Source organism: Mus musculus, chromosome 4, assembly GCF_000001635.26.
Source record: "Mus musculus strain C57BL/6J chromosome 4, GRCm38.p6 C57BL/6J".
Taxonomy (NCBI): Eukaryota; Metazoa; Chordata; class Mammalia; order Rodentia; family Muridae; genus Mus; species Mus musculus.
In genome coordinates, this window is record NC_000070.6 from 73,862,377 (window position 1) to 73,879,589 (window position 17,213).

The following is a 17,213-nucleotide window of genomic DNA, read 5'->3' on the forward strand; positions in this document are numbered from 1 at the left end:
AAACATTTCTCAGTGCAAGCTTATAAAGAAAAAACCCACAATGATCTCATACTCAGGTGTAGAAAGTGCCGCCTAGTAGTCAGCTCTGACTCAAGCTATTTAGGCTACTGTACTAGCTATTTTTGTGTCAACTTGACACAGGCTGGAGTTAACACAGAGAAAAGAGCTTCATTTTAGGATGTGCCTCCACGAGATCCAGGTGTAAGGCATTTTCTCAATTAATGATCAAAGGAGTAGGTCCTCTTATGGGTGGTGCCATCTCTGGGCTGGTAATCTTGGGTTCTATAAGAAAGCAAGCTGAGAAAGCCAGTGGAAGCAAGCCAGTAAAGAACATCCCTCCAGGGACTCTGCATCAGCTTTTGCTTTCTGACCTGCTTGAGTTCCAGTCCTGACTCCCTTGCTGATGAACAAGGGAACAAGCAGTATAGAAGTGTAAGCTGAATAAACCCTTTCCTCCCCAAATGCTTCTTGGTCATGATGTTTTGTCCAGGAATAGAAACCCTGACTATGACAGCTACCTAGCCATAACATTTTTATTGACCTTTATTCTGATTGTTCCTAAGTAGAGCTTATGTCTGTCTTTTTTTTTTTTTTTTGCCTTTATTTTATTTTATTTTAATTAGGTATTTTCTTCATTTACAGTTCCGATGCGATCCCAAGAGTTCCCCATACCCTCCCCCCTACACACTCCCTTTCCCACCCACTCCCACTTCTTGGCCCTGGCGGTTCCCCTGTACTGAGGCATATAAAGTTTGCATGACCAATGGGCATCTCTTTTCACTGATGGCCTACTAAGCCATCTTCTAATACATATGCAGCTAGAGACACGAGCTCTGGGCGGGGGGGGGGGGTACTGTTTACTTCATATTGTTGTTCCACCTATAGGGTTGCAGACCCCTTTGACTCCTTGGGTACTTTCTCTAGCTTCTCCATTGGGAGATCTATGATCCATCCAATAGCTGACTGTGAGCATCCACTTCTGTGTTTGCTAGGCCCCGGCATAGTCTCACAAGAGACAGCTATAACAGGGTCCTTTCAGCAAAATCTTGCTAGTGAGTGCAATGGTGTCAGTGTTTGGAGGCTGATTGTGGGATGGATCCCCAGGTATGGCAGTCTTTAGATGGTCCATCCTTTCATCTCAGCTCCAAACTTTGTCTCTGTAACTCCTTCCATAAGTGTTTTGATCCCTAAGAAGGGGCAAAGTGTCCACACTTTGGTCTTCGTTCTTCTTGAGTTTCATGTGTTTTGAAAATTTCTTAAGATTAACAAACCTTAGTACATACAGAATCTATGTGGTCAGCATGACCCTGCTCTGAGTCAAGTTATTTTCTGCATCAGTGTCTGGCAGGCATGGCACAAAATGGCTACGGGTATGCTAGAGGGGCAGGCCTCGAGAGTTACATGATCTCTTGTTCCAGGCAATTCTCTGTCTGGTTCCTCATTCCCTTCCCATTAGTGCAAACAGTACCAACACATTTGATCATATCTGCTAAACTTGTGGTTCTATCCTTTTATACAGTTCCTCATAGAGGAGTGACCCACAACCATAAAATTATTCTTATTGGTATTGTTTAACTATCATTTTTGTTCTGTTCTGATTTTAATATCCATTTGTCCTCGTGGTCTGAGGTAACCCCTGTGAAAGAGTCATTCCAGCCATAAAGGAGTTAGGACACAGGCTGAGGACTGTTGTGCTAGACCAAGCAACTGAAAACATCTGAAGAAAAGAGACTCCTCAAGGACACAGGCTGTCCAGTTTTAACAGTCATGAGATGAGATAAAGAACAGTAAGAAGGTTTGTGATCTGGGCCAGAAATTCCATGCCAAGTGTGGACTCCATCACAGAAATCCCCATGTCCCATCACTCCTGTTCCCTCCATGACTTCCTGTTCCCTCTGTCTCCTCCATGCTTCCTGTTGTCTTTTCCTGATCCTTGGTGAAGATTTTTCCAGGCTCTACATTCCCAATGATTATGGCTTAGGTCCAGTTTTAAAATATGGTTCTAAATTACAAAGAATTTCTCAGTAGAGAAAGATCAAGGATGTACCCTTGTTTTCTCCTTATAGAGATTATCTGGACAGAATCTTGGACCCCAAATGTAAGGGAGGCCATGTTCCAGGTTAGTCTCTACTGCATAGATACTTGGGGTACTGTAAGTGGTGGCATCAGATGGCCTGTCCTTCATGAGGACAGAGCTGAGCAGACTATGGAGTGAAGCTCCATTCCCACAGGGCTGTGTTGTTGCATACAGCACAAATTTTGGCCTCCAATGTCTAACTTCCTGTGTCACCTCAAGGCAATGGAATTTAGACTTGTTCATAGTTGACTCTGACCCAGAGGCCAGGCAATTACTTAGAGTGATTCAGAGAGAGTGAGGGTGCCATGTTTATGCTTTCTCTCTCTCTTTCTTCTCCTCTCAGGTGCTCTGTATAATTGGTCTGGTTACCCCATGCCTTCATCAAGCACTCAACCTCCAATGGTGATGCCATCTCCGGTATACCAGTCTTGGGATTATGACATGTCTGCATCTTCTGGACAGCTACATGGGAACTCATCACTGATGATGTCTGATCAGGATTCACTGGTTCCCAGATGAGACGCCTGGAATGCCACCTATCCATTGCCAGTTCCACATGTTCTTCCTGCCTGTCTCCCTGGAGACACCAACCTTCAACTGGTTCAGTCACCTCCTGTTGACAGCTCAAGTCCTCAGTGAAGACATGTGGGGACTTTTCTCTTTCCTCTAAAAAAAACCCTCAGAATTATGCAGCACTCTATGGACACTAAATTTCTCTATCTTATTGTAAAGGAAATGTGAAATCAAATAAATTATTTTGACATACATCTTTTCATGTTTAATTCTTGTCAATTTAGTTGGGGAAATAAGTGTAGAGGAGACATAAGTGTAATTAGAATGTTTCCTTGTGCCCTATAGTGAGTCTGGCTAAGGGTTTGTCTATCTTGTTGATTTTCTAAAAGAACCAGCTCCTCAACTGGTTGATTATTTGAATAGTTCTTCTTGTTTCCACTTGGTTAATTTCGCCCTTGAGTTTGATTATTTCCTGCCTTTTACTCCTCTTGGGTGAATTTGCTTCCTTTTGTTCTAGAACTTTTAGGTGTGTTGTCAAGCTGCTAATGTGTGCTCTCTCTAGTTTCTTTTTGGAGGCACTCAGAGCTATGACTTTTCCTCTTAGAAAAGCTTTCATTGTGTCCCATAAGTTTGGGTATGTTGTGGCTTCATTTTCATTAAACTCCAAAAAGTCCTTAATTTCATTCTTTATTCCTTCCTTGACCAAGTTATCATTGATAAGAGTGTTGTTCAGTTTCCACATGAATGTTGGCTTTCTATTATTTATTTTGTTATTGAAGATCAGCCTTAGACCATGGTGATTTGATAGGATGCATGGGATGATTTCAATATTTTTGTATCTCTTGAGGCTTGTTTTGTGTCCAATTATGTGGTCAATTTTGGAGAAGGTTCCTTGAGGTGCTGAGAAGAAGGTATATCCTTTTGTTTTAGGATAAAATGTTCTGTAGGTATTTGTTAAGACCATTTGATTCATAACTTCTATTAGTTTCACTGTGTCCCTGTTTAGTAACTGTTTCCATGATCTGTCCATTGGTGAAAGTGGTGTGTTGAAGACCCCACTATCAATGGGTGAGGTGCAATGTGTGTGTTGAGCTTTACTAAAGTTTCTTTAATGAATGTGGCTGCCCTTGTATTTGGAGCATAGATATTCAGAATTGAGGGTTCCTCTTGGAGGATTTTAACTTTGATGAGTATGAAGTGCCCTCCTTGTCTTTTTTGATGACCTTGGGTTGGAAGTCGATTTTATTAGATATTAGAATGGCAACTCCAGCTTGTTTCGTCAGACCATGTGCTTGGAAAATTGTTTTCCAGCCATACATTCTGAGGTAGTGTCTGTCTTTTCCCTGAGAAGGGTTTTCTGTAAGCAGCAAAATGTTGGGTCCTGTTTGTGTAGCCATTCTGTTAGTCTATGTCTTTTTATTGGGGAGTTGAGTCCATTGATATTAAGAGTTATTAAGGAAAAGTAATTGTTGCTTCCTGTTATTTTTGTTGTTAAAGTTGGCATTCTGTTCTTGTGGCTGTCTTCTTTTAGGTTTGTTGAGGGATTATCTTCTTGTTTTTTCTAGGGATTCATTCTTCTCCTTATATTGATTTTTTTCTGTTGTTATCTTTTGAAGGGCTGGATTCACGGAAAGATAATGTGTGAATTTGGTTTTGTGGTGGAATACTTTGGTTACTCCATATATGGTAATTGAGAGTTTGACTGAGTATAGTAGCCTGGGCTGGCATTTGTGTTCTCTTAGTGTGTGTATAACATCTGTCCAGGCTCTTCTGCCTTTCATAGTCTCTGGTGAAAAATCTGGTATAATTCTGATAGGCTTGCCTTTATATGTTACTTGACCATTTTCCCTTACTGCTTTTAATATTCTATCTTTAGTTAATGCATTTTTTGTTCTGATTATTATGTGTTGGGAGGAATTTCTTTTCTGGTCCAGTCTATTTGGCGTTCTGTAGGCTTCTTGTATGTTCATGGGCATCTCTTTCTTTAGGTTTGGGAAGTTTTCTACTATAATTTTGTTGAATATATTTGCTGGCCCTTTGGTTGAAAATATTCAATCTCATCTACTCCTATTATACGTAGGTTTGGTCTTCTCATTGTGTCCTGGATTTCCTGGATGTTTTGAGCTAGGATCTTTTTGTATTTATCATTTTCTTTGATTGTTGTGCTGATGATCTCTATGGAATCTTCTGCAACTGATATGCTCTCTTCCATCTCTTGTATTCTGTTGCTGATGTTCTCATCTATGGTTCTAGATTTCTATCCTAGGGTTTCTACCTCCAGCATTGCCTCCCTTTGGGTTTTCTTTATTGTGTCTACTTCCCTTTTTAGGTCTTGGATAGGTTTGTTCAATTCCATCACCTGTTTTGTTGTGTTTTCCTGCAATTCTTTGAGGGACTTTTGTGCTTCCTCTTTAAGGTTTTCTACCTGTTTAGCAGTGCTCTCCTGTATATCTTCAAGTGAGTTATTAAAGTCCTTCTTGATGTCCTCTAGCATCATCATGAGATATGCTTTTAAAGCTGGGTCTAGATTTTTGGGTGTGTTGGGGTGCCCTGGACTGGGCAAAGTGGGAGTACTGGGTTCTCATGATGGAGAGTGGACTTGGTTTCTTTTGGTAAGATTCTTAAATTTACCTTTCGCCATCTGGTAATCTCTGGAGTTAGTTGTTATAGTTGTTTCTGTTTAGAGATTGTTCCTCGGGTGATTCTGTTAGCCTCTATCAGCAGACCTGAAAGACTAGCTCTCTCCTCTGAGTTTCAGTTGTCAGAGCACTCTCTGCAGACAAGCTCTCCTCTTATAGGGAAGGTGCACAGATATCTGACCTTCAGACCTCCCACCTTGCCGAAGATGAAGGCCGAAAACAGGACCTTTCCCAGAAGCTGTGTTGCTTTGGCCTGTCACATAAGCTGTTAGATTCTGTAGTGCACACTCTCACCTGTGCAGACTACTTGTGGTGGAGTCCTGGAACCAAGATGGCTCCCGCCGATGCTGAGGCCGACATTACTCTTTTCATGTTTCATTCTTGCCACTTTAGTAGGGGACATAAGTATAGAGGGGAGGGGACTTGGGACTTCATGGTGAGGTTCATTTTGTGGGTACCTGATACCTGTTTTCTACCCTCCATTTTCATAAGTTTCCTGACCCTGAGTCTGCAACTCTCTCTACTTCACAGACAACAGGTCAGCAGCTCTTTCATTAACTGGCCCTCTGGATGGAGGAGTCCTGGTCAGTGATCCACAGACTCCATTTTTTGAGAATACTGCGATAATGGGTTCAAAATTGTGTTGTACGTGGGTGGTAGATGCAATATCAATTGAGAGAATATGAAAAATTATCTAAATATTTAGGTTTCAGATACTAAAATAGAATGTCTGTCAAGGGACATTGCCACCAAACTCATTTTGTATCTCATATATGGGTAGAAAGGATTGTTATGTAAGGTCTAATAATGGCCTGGCGATTCACATGTACACACACACACACACACACACACACACACACATATACACACATATATCTGACTACCATCTATCTATTTTTGTTTTTATTTTTTGGTTTCTTTTGTGTGTGTGTGTGTGTTTTTGTTGTTGTTGTTTTTTGTTTTCAAGACAGGGTTTCACTTTATAGTGTTGGCTGTCCTGGAACTCACTTTTAAACCAGGCTGGCCGCAAATTCAGAAATCTGCCTGTCTCTGACTCCCAAATACTGGGATTAAAAGCGTGAGCCACCAGTTCCCCGCCCATCTATCTTTCGTGATCTCTATCTCTCTATCTGTCTATATATCTCCCCAGATGATATGATAGTATATATAAGTGACCCTAAAAATTCCACTGGAGAACTCCTAAGCCTGATAAACAGCTTCAATAAAGTAACTGGATATAAAATTAACTCAAACAAGTCAATGGACTTTCTGTACAGAAAGGATAAACAGGCTGATAAAGAAGTAAGGGAAACAACACCCTTCTCAATAGTCACAAATAATATAAAATACCTTGGCATGACTCTAAGGAAGTGAAAGATTTGTATGATAAGAACTTCAAGTCTCTGATGAAAGAAATTAAAGAAGATCTCAGAAGATGGAAAGATCTCCCATGCACATGGATTGGCAGGATCAATATAGTAAAAATGGATATCTTGCCAAAAGCAATCTACAGATTCAATGCAATCCCCATCAAAATTCCAAATCAAATCATCAACAAATTAGAAAGGGCAATCAGCAGATTCATCAGGAATAACAAAAAACCTAGGATAGCAAAAAATCTTTTCAAGGATAAAAGAACCTCTGGTGGAATCACCATGCCTGACCTAAAGCTGTACTACAGAGCAATTGTGATAAAAAAAAATGCATGGTACTGGTATAGTGACAGACAAGTACACCAATGGAATAGAAATGAAGACCCAGAGAAGAACCCACACAGCTATGGTCACTTGATCTTTGACAGGGGAGCAAAAACCATTCAGCGGAAAAAAAGACAGCATTTTCAACAAATGGTGCTGGCACAACTGGCGGTTACCATGTAGAAGAATGCAAATTGATCCATTCCAATCTCCTTGTACTAAGGTCAAATCTAAGTGGATTAAGGAACTCCATATAAAACCAGAGACACTAAAACTTATAGAAGAGAAATTAGGGAAAAGCCTCGAAGATATGTGTACAGGGGAAGAATTCCTGAGTAGAACAGCAATGCCTTGTGCTGTAAGATCGAGAATCAGTAAATGGGACCTCATAAAGTTGCAAAGTTTCTGCAAGGCAAAAGACATCGTCAATATGACAAAGAGACCACCAACAGGTTGGGAAAGGATCTTTACCCATACTAAATCAGATAGGGGACTAATATCCATTATCCAATAAAATATAATATCCATTATCCAATAAAGAACTCAAGAAGGTGGACTCCAGAAAATTAAATAACCCCATTAAAAAATGGGGCTCAGAACTGAACAAAGAATTCTCACCTGAGGAATACCTAATGGCAGAGAAGCACCTGAAAAAATGTTCAACATCCTCAATTATCAGCGAAATGCAAATCAAAACAACCCTGAGATTCCACTTCACACAAGTCAGAATGGCTAAGATCAAAAATTCAGGTGACAGCAGATGCTGGCGTGGATGTGGAGAAAGAGGAACACTCCTCCATTGTTGGTGGGATTGCAGGCTTGTACAACCACTCTGGAAATCAGTCTGGTGATTCCTCAGAAAATTGGACATAGTACTACCGGAGGATCCAGCAATACCTCTCCTGGGCATATATCCAGAAGATGCCCCAACCGGTAAGAAGGACACATGCTCCACTATGTTCATAGCAGCCTTATTTATAATAGCCAGAAGCTGGAAGGAACCCAGATGCCCCTCAACAGAGGAATGGATACAGAAAATGTGGTACATCTACACAATGGAGTACTACTCAGCTATTAAAAAGAATGAATTTATGAAATTCCTAGCCAAATGGATGGACCTGGAGGGCATCATCATGAGTGAGGTAACACATTCACAAAGGAACTCACACAATATGTACTAACTGATAAGTGGATATTAGCCCAAAACCTAGGATACCCAAGATATAAGATACAATTTCCTAAACACATGAAATTCAAGAAGAATGAAGACTGAAGTGTGGACACTATGCCCCTCCTTAGATTTGGGAACAAAACACCCTTGGAAGGAGTTACATAGACATAATTTGGAGCTGAGATGAAAGGATGGACCATGTAGAGACTGCCATATCCAGGGATCCACCCCATAATCAGCATTCAAACGCTGACACCATTGAATACACTAGCAAGATTTTATCAAAAGGACCCAGATGTAGCTGTCTCTTGTGAGACTATGCCGGGGCCTAGCAAACACAGAAGTGGATGCTCACAGTCAGCTAATGGATGGTTCACAGGGCTCCCAATGGAGAAGCTAGAGAAAGTACCCAAGGAGCTAAAGGGATCTGCAACCCTATAGGTGGAACAACATTATGAACTAACCAGTACCCCGGAGCTCTTGACTCTAGCTGCATATGTATCAATAGATGGCCTAGTCGGCCATCACTGGAAAGAGAGGCCCATTGGACACGCAAAATTTATATGCCCCAGTACAGGGGAACGCCAGGGCCAAAAAGAGGGAGTGGGTGGGTGGGTAGGGGAGTGGGGGTGTGTGGGTATGGGGGACTTTTGGTATAGCATTGGAAATGTAAATGAGCTAAATACCTAATAAAAAATTAAAAAAAAAAAAAAGAAAATTGGACATAGTACTACCGGAGGATCCGGCAATACGTCTCCTGGGCATCTATCCAGAAGATGTTCCAACTAGAAGAAGAACACATGCTGCACTAAGTTCATAGCAGCCTTATGTATAATAGCCAGAAGCTGGAAAGAAATCAGATGCCCCTCAACAGAGGAATGGATACAAAAAATGCGGAACATTTACACAATGGAGTACTAATCAGCTATTTAAAAGAATGAATTTATGAAATTGCTAGACAAATGGATGGACCTGGAGGGCATCATCCTGAGAGAGGTAACCCAACCACAAAAGAACTCACACGATATGTACTCACAGATAAGTGGATATTAGCCCAGAAACTTAGAATACCCAAGATATAAGATACAACTTTCAAAACACATGAAAATCAAGAAGAATGACGACCAAAGTGTAGACACTTTGCCCCTTCTTAGAATTGGAAACAAAACAGCCATGGAAGGAGTTACAGAGACAAAGTTTGGAGCTGAGACAAAAGGATGGACCATCTAGAGACTGCCATATCCGGGGATCCATCCCACAATCAGCCTCCAAATGCTGACACCATTGCATACACTGGCAAGATTTTGCCGAAAGGACCAAGATATAGCTGTCTCTTGTGAGAGTATGCCGGGGCCTAGCAAACACAGAAGTGCATGCTCAGTCACCTATTGGAAGGTACACAGGGCCCCCAATGGAGGAGCTAGAGAAAGTACCCAAGGAGCCAAAGGGATCTGCAATCCTATAGGTGGAACAACAATATGAACTAACCAGTACCCCCCCCCCCCGGAGCTCTTGTCTCTAGCTGCATATGAATCAGAAAATGGCCTAGTTGGTCATCAGTGGAAAGAGAGGTCCATTAGTCATGCAAACTTTATGTACCTCAGTACAGGAGAACAAGAGGGCCAAGGTGTGGGAGTGGGTGGGTGGGGGAGTGGGTGGGGGAGCGTGTGGGGGACTTTTGGGATAGCATTGGAAATGTAAATGAAATAAATACCCAATAAAAAATGAAAAAAAAGAAAAGAGTTATGTTAAAATCATTTATTTGATTTCACATTTCCTTTACAATAAGATAGAAACATTGAGGATCCATACAGTGCTGGAAGATTCTTAGTGGTTTTCAGAGGAAAAAGAAAAGTCCCCACATGTCTTCACTGAGGACTTGAGCTCTCATCACGAGGTGACCACGCCAGCTGAAAGTTGTTGTCTCCAGAGAGAGAGGCCAGAAGTACATGTTGAACTGGCAATGGATAGGTGGCATTCCAGGCGTCCCATCTGGGAACCAGTGAGTCCTGACTGGACATGATCAGTGATGGGTTCCCATGAAGCTGACCAGAAGACGCAGACATGCCATAATCCCAAGGCTGGTATACTGGAGATGGCATCACCATTGGAGTTTGAGGGCTTGAGGAAGGCCTGTGGTAACCAGACCAATTATACAGAGCACCTGAGAGGAGAAGAAAGAGAGAAAGAAATAAAGCATAAATATGGCACCCTCACTCTCCCTGAGTCACTCTAAGTAGTTGCCTGGCCTCTGGGTCAGTGTCAAATATGAAGAAGTCCAAATTCCATTGCCTTGAGGTGACACAGGAAGTTAGACATGGGAGGCCAGAGTTTGTGCTGTATGCAACAACACAGCCCTGTGGGAATGGGGCTTCACTCCATAGTCTGCTTAGCTCTGTCCTCATGAAGGACAGGCCATCTGATGCTACCACTTACAGAACCCCAAGTGTCTGTGCTGAAGAGACTCACCTGGAACATGGCCTCTCTGACATTTGGGGTCGAAGATCCTTTCCAGATAATCTCTATAAGGAGAAAACAAGGGTACAGTCCTTGATCTCTCTCTACTGAGAGTGGAGTGCAGATCCTTCAGGGTCCACATCAGGTCCAAACAGCTTTGGATGTCCTTGAACAGGCCTCGATGATAGAGACGCTGGCAAACAAGACTGCTCTTCTGCTTGATCTTCTGGCCTGGGTGGCCAATTTCCCGTTCAACCACTTGCCACTCCTGCAGGAAGATCTTGATTTCAGGGTCGGTCCATGGGCTAAAGGAAGGGCCTGCAGAGACAGAGGGGCAAGATGAATATATCAGAGGTCACACACACGAACCTGTCACCTTTACTCAGGGATTTTCCCTGCACATTGAACTGACAAAAATGGTTACTTTCTGTTATCAAGACTTTGGGAACACTTGCAGGAGAGCCCAGGATCCAGAGTCTACCAGGCTCTTAATACCAAGAGGTACACTCACTGGGAATTCATCAGTGTCTTCAGCTTTAGAAAATAAATAGGAGTTCAGATTTAGGTTTTAGCCAAGGGCAGGTTTCTGGCAATATCAACTAACCTAGGAGGACCACACAGTCTCAATTTAAAAATATCAGAGACACTGAGTGAAACCGAGGTCAGTTCATTGAAGTTTCTTTTATGAATTGGGGTTTCCTTCCATGGTGCTGGCCATCCGATAGCTCACTAACACTAAGCCCAACCTATCTAGGATACCACACTGACGTGATTGCCTCTGGCTCCCCCTCCCAAGTACTGGAATTAAAGGTATGGGATGCCAATGTCACATGTTTCCTAAATATCTTCACTTCTTGGAAAGTTAGGCTGAAAAGCAGACACAAGCAGAACTTTATTGGTTTGTTTCCTTCTAACTATGATATAATCAACTTGACAACAAAGAACAGCCATGATAAGCCCACCTCCTGTCAACTCCTGACTAGGATGTCACCTTAGGTCATGCCTCCTTTCCAAAGGAAACAATAACAATAAGGATACAATCACAGAAGGGTGATAAAGCCATCCAAGGAGGAATGGCAAATGCATTGCACATTTAACAGTGTCATAGTCATACCTAACGCAATATAATATCCCCCACACAACCCCAAAAGCAGGGAAAATGTCAAAGGATATATGGGAGTTCCAATCCTTCCAACAGGAAATCAGAATTTCATCACCCTTGGACATCATCAGTGATGAGTTCCCCTTAAGCTTTCCACTAGTGGGAGGGATACTATAATGCCAATGTGCATACCTGGAGAGATGGCACCACCAATGCAGAGGGAAGGTGCATAGGAAGCTGGTGGCTTACTGTGCCCATCAAACCAAAGACCTGAGTGAGGAGAGAAGAAAGAGAAGGTGTTTAAAATGGCACCCTCACTCTCTTTGAGGCACTATAAGTGGTTGTCTGGACTCTGGGTCAGAGTCAAGTATGAACAAGAACACATTCCATTGCCTTGGAGTGACAGAGGAAGTTTGACACACAGAGCAGCCCACTATGGGAAATAAAGGCCTATGGGAAAAGGACTTGCAGCAGTTGTGTACTCTGCTCTATGCCCAGCTGATGCTTTTCTCTGGGACCTCAAAATCCCCTCTACACAAGAGACTCACCTGGCACATAGCCTCCCTGGGATCTGGGGTGGCCCAAGATCTCGTACAGGATCCATTCATAAGTCGAATACAAGCGGTAAGCCCTGGGCCTCTCGTTACAAAGACGTGTGTGCAGGTCCTTCATCTTCACCATCACATCAAGACAGCTATTCTTGCTCTTCCTCAGACCCCGATTAGAGAGGCGTCTGCTAAGGGACTTGGCCTTCGCATGCATCTTATTGCCTGGGTCTCCGAGTTCATATTCAACCATTGCCCACTCTTGCAGCAAGATCCAGATTTCATCCTCAGTCCACGGGCTATCACACGGACCTGCGAGGCAAAGAGGGATGCGATGAGGATATCAAAGGTAACACACATGACCATGTCAACTTTGCTTAGGGACATTCCCTGCACACTGATTGGCCAGCGGGATGGCTTCCCTCATTTATCAAGTGGTTATGAACACAGTCTTACCAGCCCTGTTGCAGCACCTACCCTGCTCTTCACAGCAAGAAGTACACTCACTGGGAAAGCATAGCTGTCTGCAGATTTAGGGATGGTTTGGTCCCAGAATACAATGGGATCCACAGCATTAGTGCTACCAGGGAATGATGGATCTGTAGAGACTCATAACCACATCCACAACAGGGAGACACTCAGAGCCTTCTGGGACAAGGACATAAATCAGGGACCACTGAATGCTGGTCTATCCTTACTACAGATTTCCAATTCGGGGCTCTTTCATATACTCGAGGTCAAAGAGCAAGAGAATGGAAGAGCAGGGATTTCACTCTGAATACCTGAGGAACTTTGGCCTTCCTGCCTCAGCCTCCTCCTCCTATTGGCTTCTTTGTCACTCCTCACACTTTGGACGCGGTTATCTTCTCTCTGTGCAGAAAGGAAAAAATTAAATATTAAAACAGGTTGCAAGCTACAGGAATCCCTGTTCCCCAGCTGTGAATGGACTCAGGTTGCAGCCTCCAGTTGCATAAGCTAAAACAATGCACCCTTACTTCCTCATTCACAGATGCTGGCCCATTCTCTTCTAATGGGAGAGTAGGCCTGTGAGGTTAATCCAAAGAGGATCGACAATGAACAGGGCAGGAGCCATTGAACAAGTGGAGGAAAGAAACTGAAGCACCTCTCCTTTGAGAAGACCACAGCCACTCACTCTCTCCAGTTCACATTCTTACCATTTTCTGCAGGGGAAAAAATTCCCTTTCAAAATCTAATCAACTCCAGCTGTGCTTCAGACACAATAAGATATCAAGAGAAACTGTGTGAAACTACACTTTTCCATCCTAAGTCACACAACATGGGTGTCTGAGAGGTGGCCATAATGGCATTCACTCCTAAGAGGAATGGGGATCCTCAGAAATTTAACATCATTCTTGGCCCCATAGCTGGTTGTGGGCTAAAACCTAGAAACCCAAGGACAAAATTAATCTAGTTGTTGTACCTCTTCAATTTACAGACATGGGTTCAAATTCAAGGTAGCTAACCATATTTTGTATGTGGCGAGGCACAAATATCCCAGTTATCCTACAGAAAATAGGAGTGAATGTAATTGCCCCCAACTCACCTGCATTTTGTCTCCCGAGCTTCCTTTCCCGAACCCAGTGAGGAAACTAGGGTCTAATGTGTCCCGGTGTTCACAAGAGTCTGCGGTGCAAGGAGCTCTGCTTACTTCTCTGGACTACTACAAGTAGGAGACTCCTGTGCAAATGTGTTCCTTTATAAAGCTCTACAGTTTAATTGAATCTGACACACCCAACCCGTGGGTTTAGGGTGGCTCAATTGTTGACCTGGGGCCTTTAATCCTACATCCCATGCTGAGGAAAGAAACAGGCTTGTGAGCAGGATCTCCTAGGCTACATAGCAAGACCCCACAGTCTCCACTGAAAATGACCAAAGAAACTAAGTTACAACTAGGCCAATTAATTTAAGTTCATTTTATGAGACAGAGTTTATTCACCTAGTCCTGGGCATTCTTCAACTCACAAAGCTAAGACCAAACTCTGGTGTCTGATACACCGATCGATCCACTGCCTATAGCTCCCTCTCTCATATGCTGGGATCTAAAGTAAGGCCCAGACATTAACACATTTACTAAATGCCTTTTTAGGTGTCCTGGCTTCCTCCTCTGGATGAAGGCATAGGATTCTCGGGTGCTGCACCACCATGTCTGCCTAGATGCTGCCATGATTCCTCTCTTCATGATATGGGGCTGAACTTCAGAACCCCTATGTCATTCCCAGTTAAATGTTGTCTTTCCTAAGAGTTGTTGGACATGGAGTCTCTTTAGAGCAATGGGAACCCAAAGTCAGGCAGAAGTTGGTACCAGCACTGAGATATTGATGTCATAGACCTGAACACATTTTGATTTAAAGGAAAGTGGGTTTGGGGGACTTTAGATCAGGAAAGCCGTGCGTGTCTTAAGTGGAGCTGGATGGGTCATTCTAGCAGGGACATGGATGACACTGATGCTGAGGGTGAATTGAACTGTGGGTGTAGGGCTCAAGAGGTTTGTTTCAGAGGAGAAGAATGTTAGTATGTGGCCTAGAGACTGTTTTTTCTGATATTTGGTGGAAAATATGGCTGCTTTTTGCCCTTGTCTGAAGAATCTGTTTGAGGCTAAGGTGAAAAGACTGAGATTGTTTGAAATTGAAAAGGGAGTCTATAAAAAGTCTTTAAAAGAATAGACTTTGTTATTTGGTTTACAGTGATCAGGAGCTTAAGGACAAACATAACAATCATAAAACTAAAACAACAACAACAAAAAATCTATGGTTCAAAGGCAAGCAGATCTTTGAGTTCATGATGAGCCTGTCTCATTCCAAGCTATAGGTGAAAAAAAGGTTAAGTACAGGTGTGGTGGTGCACACCTTTAATCCCAAGACTCAGGAGACAGAGGCCTGTGTATCTCTGAATTTAAGGGAGTCTACAGATTAAGTTCCGGGGAGCCAAGCATAGGCAATGAATGAAATCACTGAACACAGAAAGCTGGTAAAAATGGAATGGAACATGGGGTGCCATGTCCCAGTACACCAAGCAGTAGAACCCTGCAGCTTTGGCCCAGTACAAATTAGGCATCAAGTATATTGCAACCTATTATTAAAATGGGTTCAACCTCGACTCTAGCCTGCTATCCCACAAATGTATTTGAAGAGAAATGTTATTAGATTATGGGGGAAGTGGACTTGTTCATCAATACTTTTTAGGAGGCAAGCTTAATTTTTGGCAGCAGTTAAGTCCCATAGGAAACCGCAAATAGGATACAGTTGTTGCAGACCAGTCCTCTAGGCAGGCAGATACCACATTCAAACCGGCACCTTCGGTCCCTTCTCTACACAGACACACAAGGCACAAACCAGAAGCTACAATCCGGTCAGGAGGAAACTGACAGATAGGACAACTGGCCTGAGGAGAGCCCACAAAGCAGAAATCTGATGCAGGAATCTAGGTAGGATTTCTTGGATGAGGGTTTCTCAGAGGTAGCTAGCTCTACCACCTGTAATAACTCAATGTCCCTAGGTAATGCAAACCAATACTTGTGTATACTTAGGGAAGAATAGTGACTCAGAGAAAACCAAACCACCGCTCAGGGCTCATTCCCCCTAATGTTTGTAGAGTCATTTTATACACGAACATCACAGGTCCTTTCACATGTTTGCTATATCAAATATCCTTTCACCTGTTTCTGCATTAGCAAAACATCCTTTACCTGTGTCTTCCTCAGGGAGACATCCTTTCACCTCTGTGCCTCAAGAAAACATCCTTTCAAATAATTAACTTTGCAAAAAACTAGGAGTTTCCACTTCAATGTGATTCTAGCTCTCGAATCAGGAATAGAGAAGGTTAGTGGGACAATTGATGCTGGTTGAATAAAGCATAGAAATTAGAGGGTATTATAGAGAGACCACCATCACTGAGGTGAAATCTTCTGGGAAGTGTGATCTGAGAGTACTAAGAAGCTGTGTTCCAGAGATTGCCAAGATTGTACCTCATGCTGTAGCTGGACGTGGTAATCGGTGAGATTCATCCAGGTGGTACTGATTTTTAAGATATGAAGGGGTTGTGGAGAGCAGCTGAGCCTTGGCTCTCAGAGATATCAGGGAAGGCCCTTTGTTGTTGTTGTTGTTTTCTTAATGTTTTGTAGTTTGTTTATTTTTAATTGTTTTTTTCCTTTTTCTTTCATATAAAACACATCAATATATTTTCACCCAAAAGCCTGGCTCCCCTCCAAATCTCCCCTTGATCTCTAAGTAGGTGGACTCCCTGGGTATTACCTCTACCCTGATGCATAAAGTCTATGCAGGTTTAAGATCATCCTCTCCCACTGAGGCTAGACAAGGCAGCCCTATGCTACTTATGTGCCTAAGGCCTCAGAACATTGCATGTATGCTCTTTGTTTGGTAAGTCAGACTCTAGATGTTCCCAGGTATGAGGTTAGATGTGACTGTGGGGTTGCCATTGCTTTCGGCACCTAGGGAAGGCTGTGTGTGAAGGTGCAGCCCTAGTTGCAGTTGATAAATTAGGACTGAAGAGGTCATGCAAAGAATTAGTGACTAGGTACATTGAAGGGAGCCTTTGAGAGGCTATTGGTCAAGCCTACATGTAGTAGAAGTCCACAGCCTTTTGGAGATGCCAATGCCATGGGATGACCAACAAGAATAGCAGTAATGGAGTGTCATCCACCAAAGCCTAGAGTACTATAGAGGGCAGAGATGAAGAAGTGACCCAAGCCCGATGGAGGAGCCCAGATGATCATGTGTGGGTCCCAGACATTAGAACAAGAACCTGCAACTTAAGGTTACCTTTTAGACTTGAGGATATTAGAGAGATCAGAGGCATAGATAACCAGCTCAGCAAAGCTCTTAGCAAAGATGGTAACAGACATGGAGATACAGCATTTGGCGTTTGCACAGATGAATTTTTATCTTGCTTTGGTTCAGTATTTCTTCACTGTAACTTTTTTTAATTAGGAATATATATCCTGTGATGTTGGAGGTATATGATCTGCTTTGTGA

At 42.8% G+C, this 17,213-nt stretch overlaps 1 protein-coding gene across 1 annotated transcript; it reads right to left on the bottom strand.

Moving 5' to 3' along the window:
- Positions 1 to 9,842: 9,842 nt before the first annotated feature.
- Positions 9,843 to 13,890, bottom strand: Gm11758 (predicted gene 11758). The gene is made up of 6 exons (NM_001097978.2): positions 13,766 to 13,890; positions 12,984 to 13,071; positions 12,205 to 12,513; positions 11,849 to 11,926; positions 10,567 to 10,872; positions 9,843 to 10,261 (listed from the first exon to the last, which is right to left on the bottom strand). The coding sequence occupies exons 1-6, from the start codon at positions 13,769 to 13,771 to the stop codon at positions 9,966 to 9,968; spliced, it is 1,083 nt and encodes a 360-aa protein (NP_001091447.2). The 5' UTR covers positions 13,772 to 13,890; the 3' UTR covers positions 9,843 to 9,965.
- Between the last annotated feature and the right edge of the window lie 3,323 nt (positions 13,891 to 17,213).

What these genes read in the sequence shown, in the direction of transcription:
- Gm11758 (NM_001097978.2), bottom strand. An exon ending in CCAGGGAGGCTATGTGCCAG is followed by an intron (nt 11,927 to 12,204) that starts GTGAGTCTCTTG and finishes CTCCTCACTCAG; the next exon opens with GTCTTTGGTTTGATGGGCAC. An exon ending in TCAGAGAGGCCATGTTCCAG is followed by an intron (nt 10,262 to 10,566) that starts GTGAGTCTCTTC and finishes TTCTCCTCTCAG; the next exon opens with GTGCTCTGTATAATTGGTCT.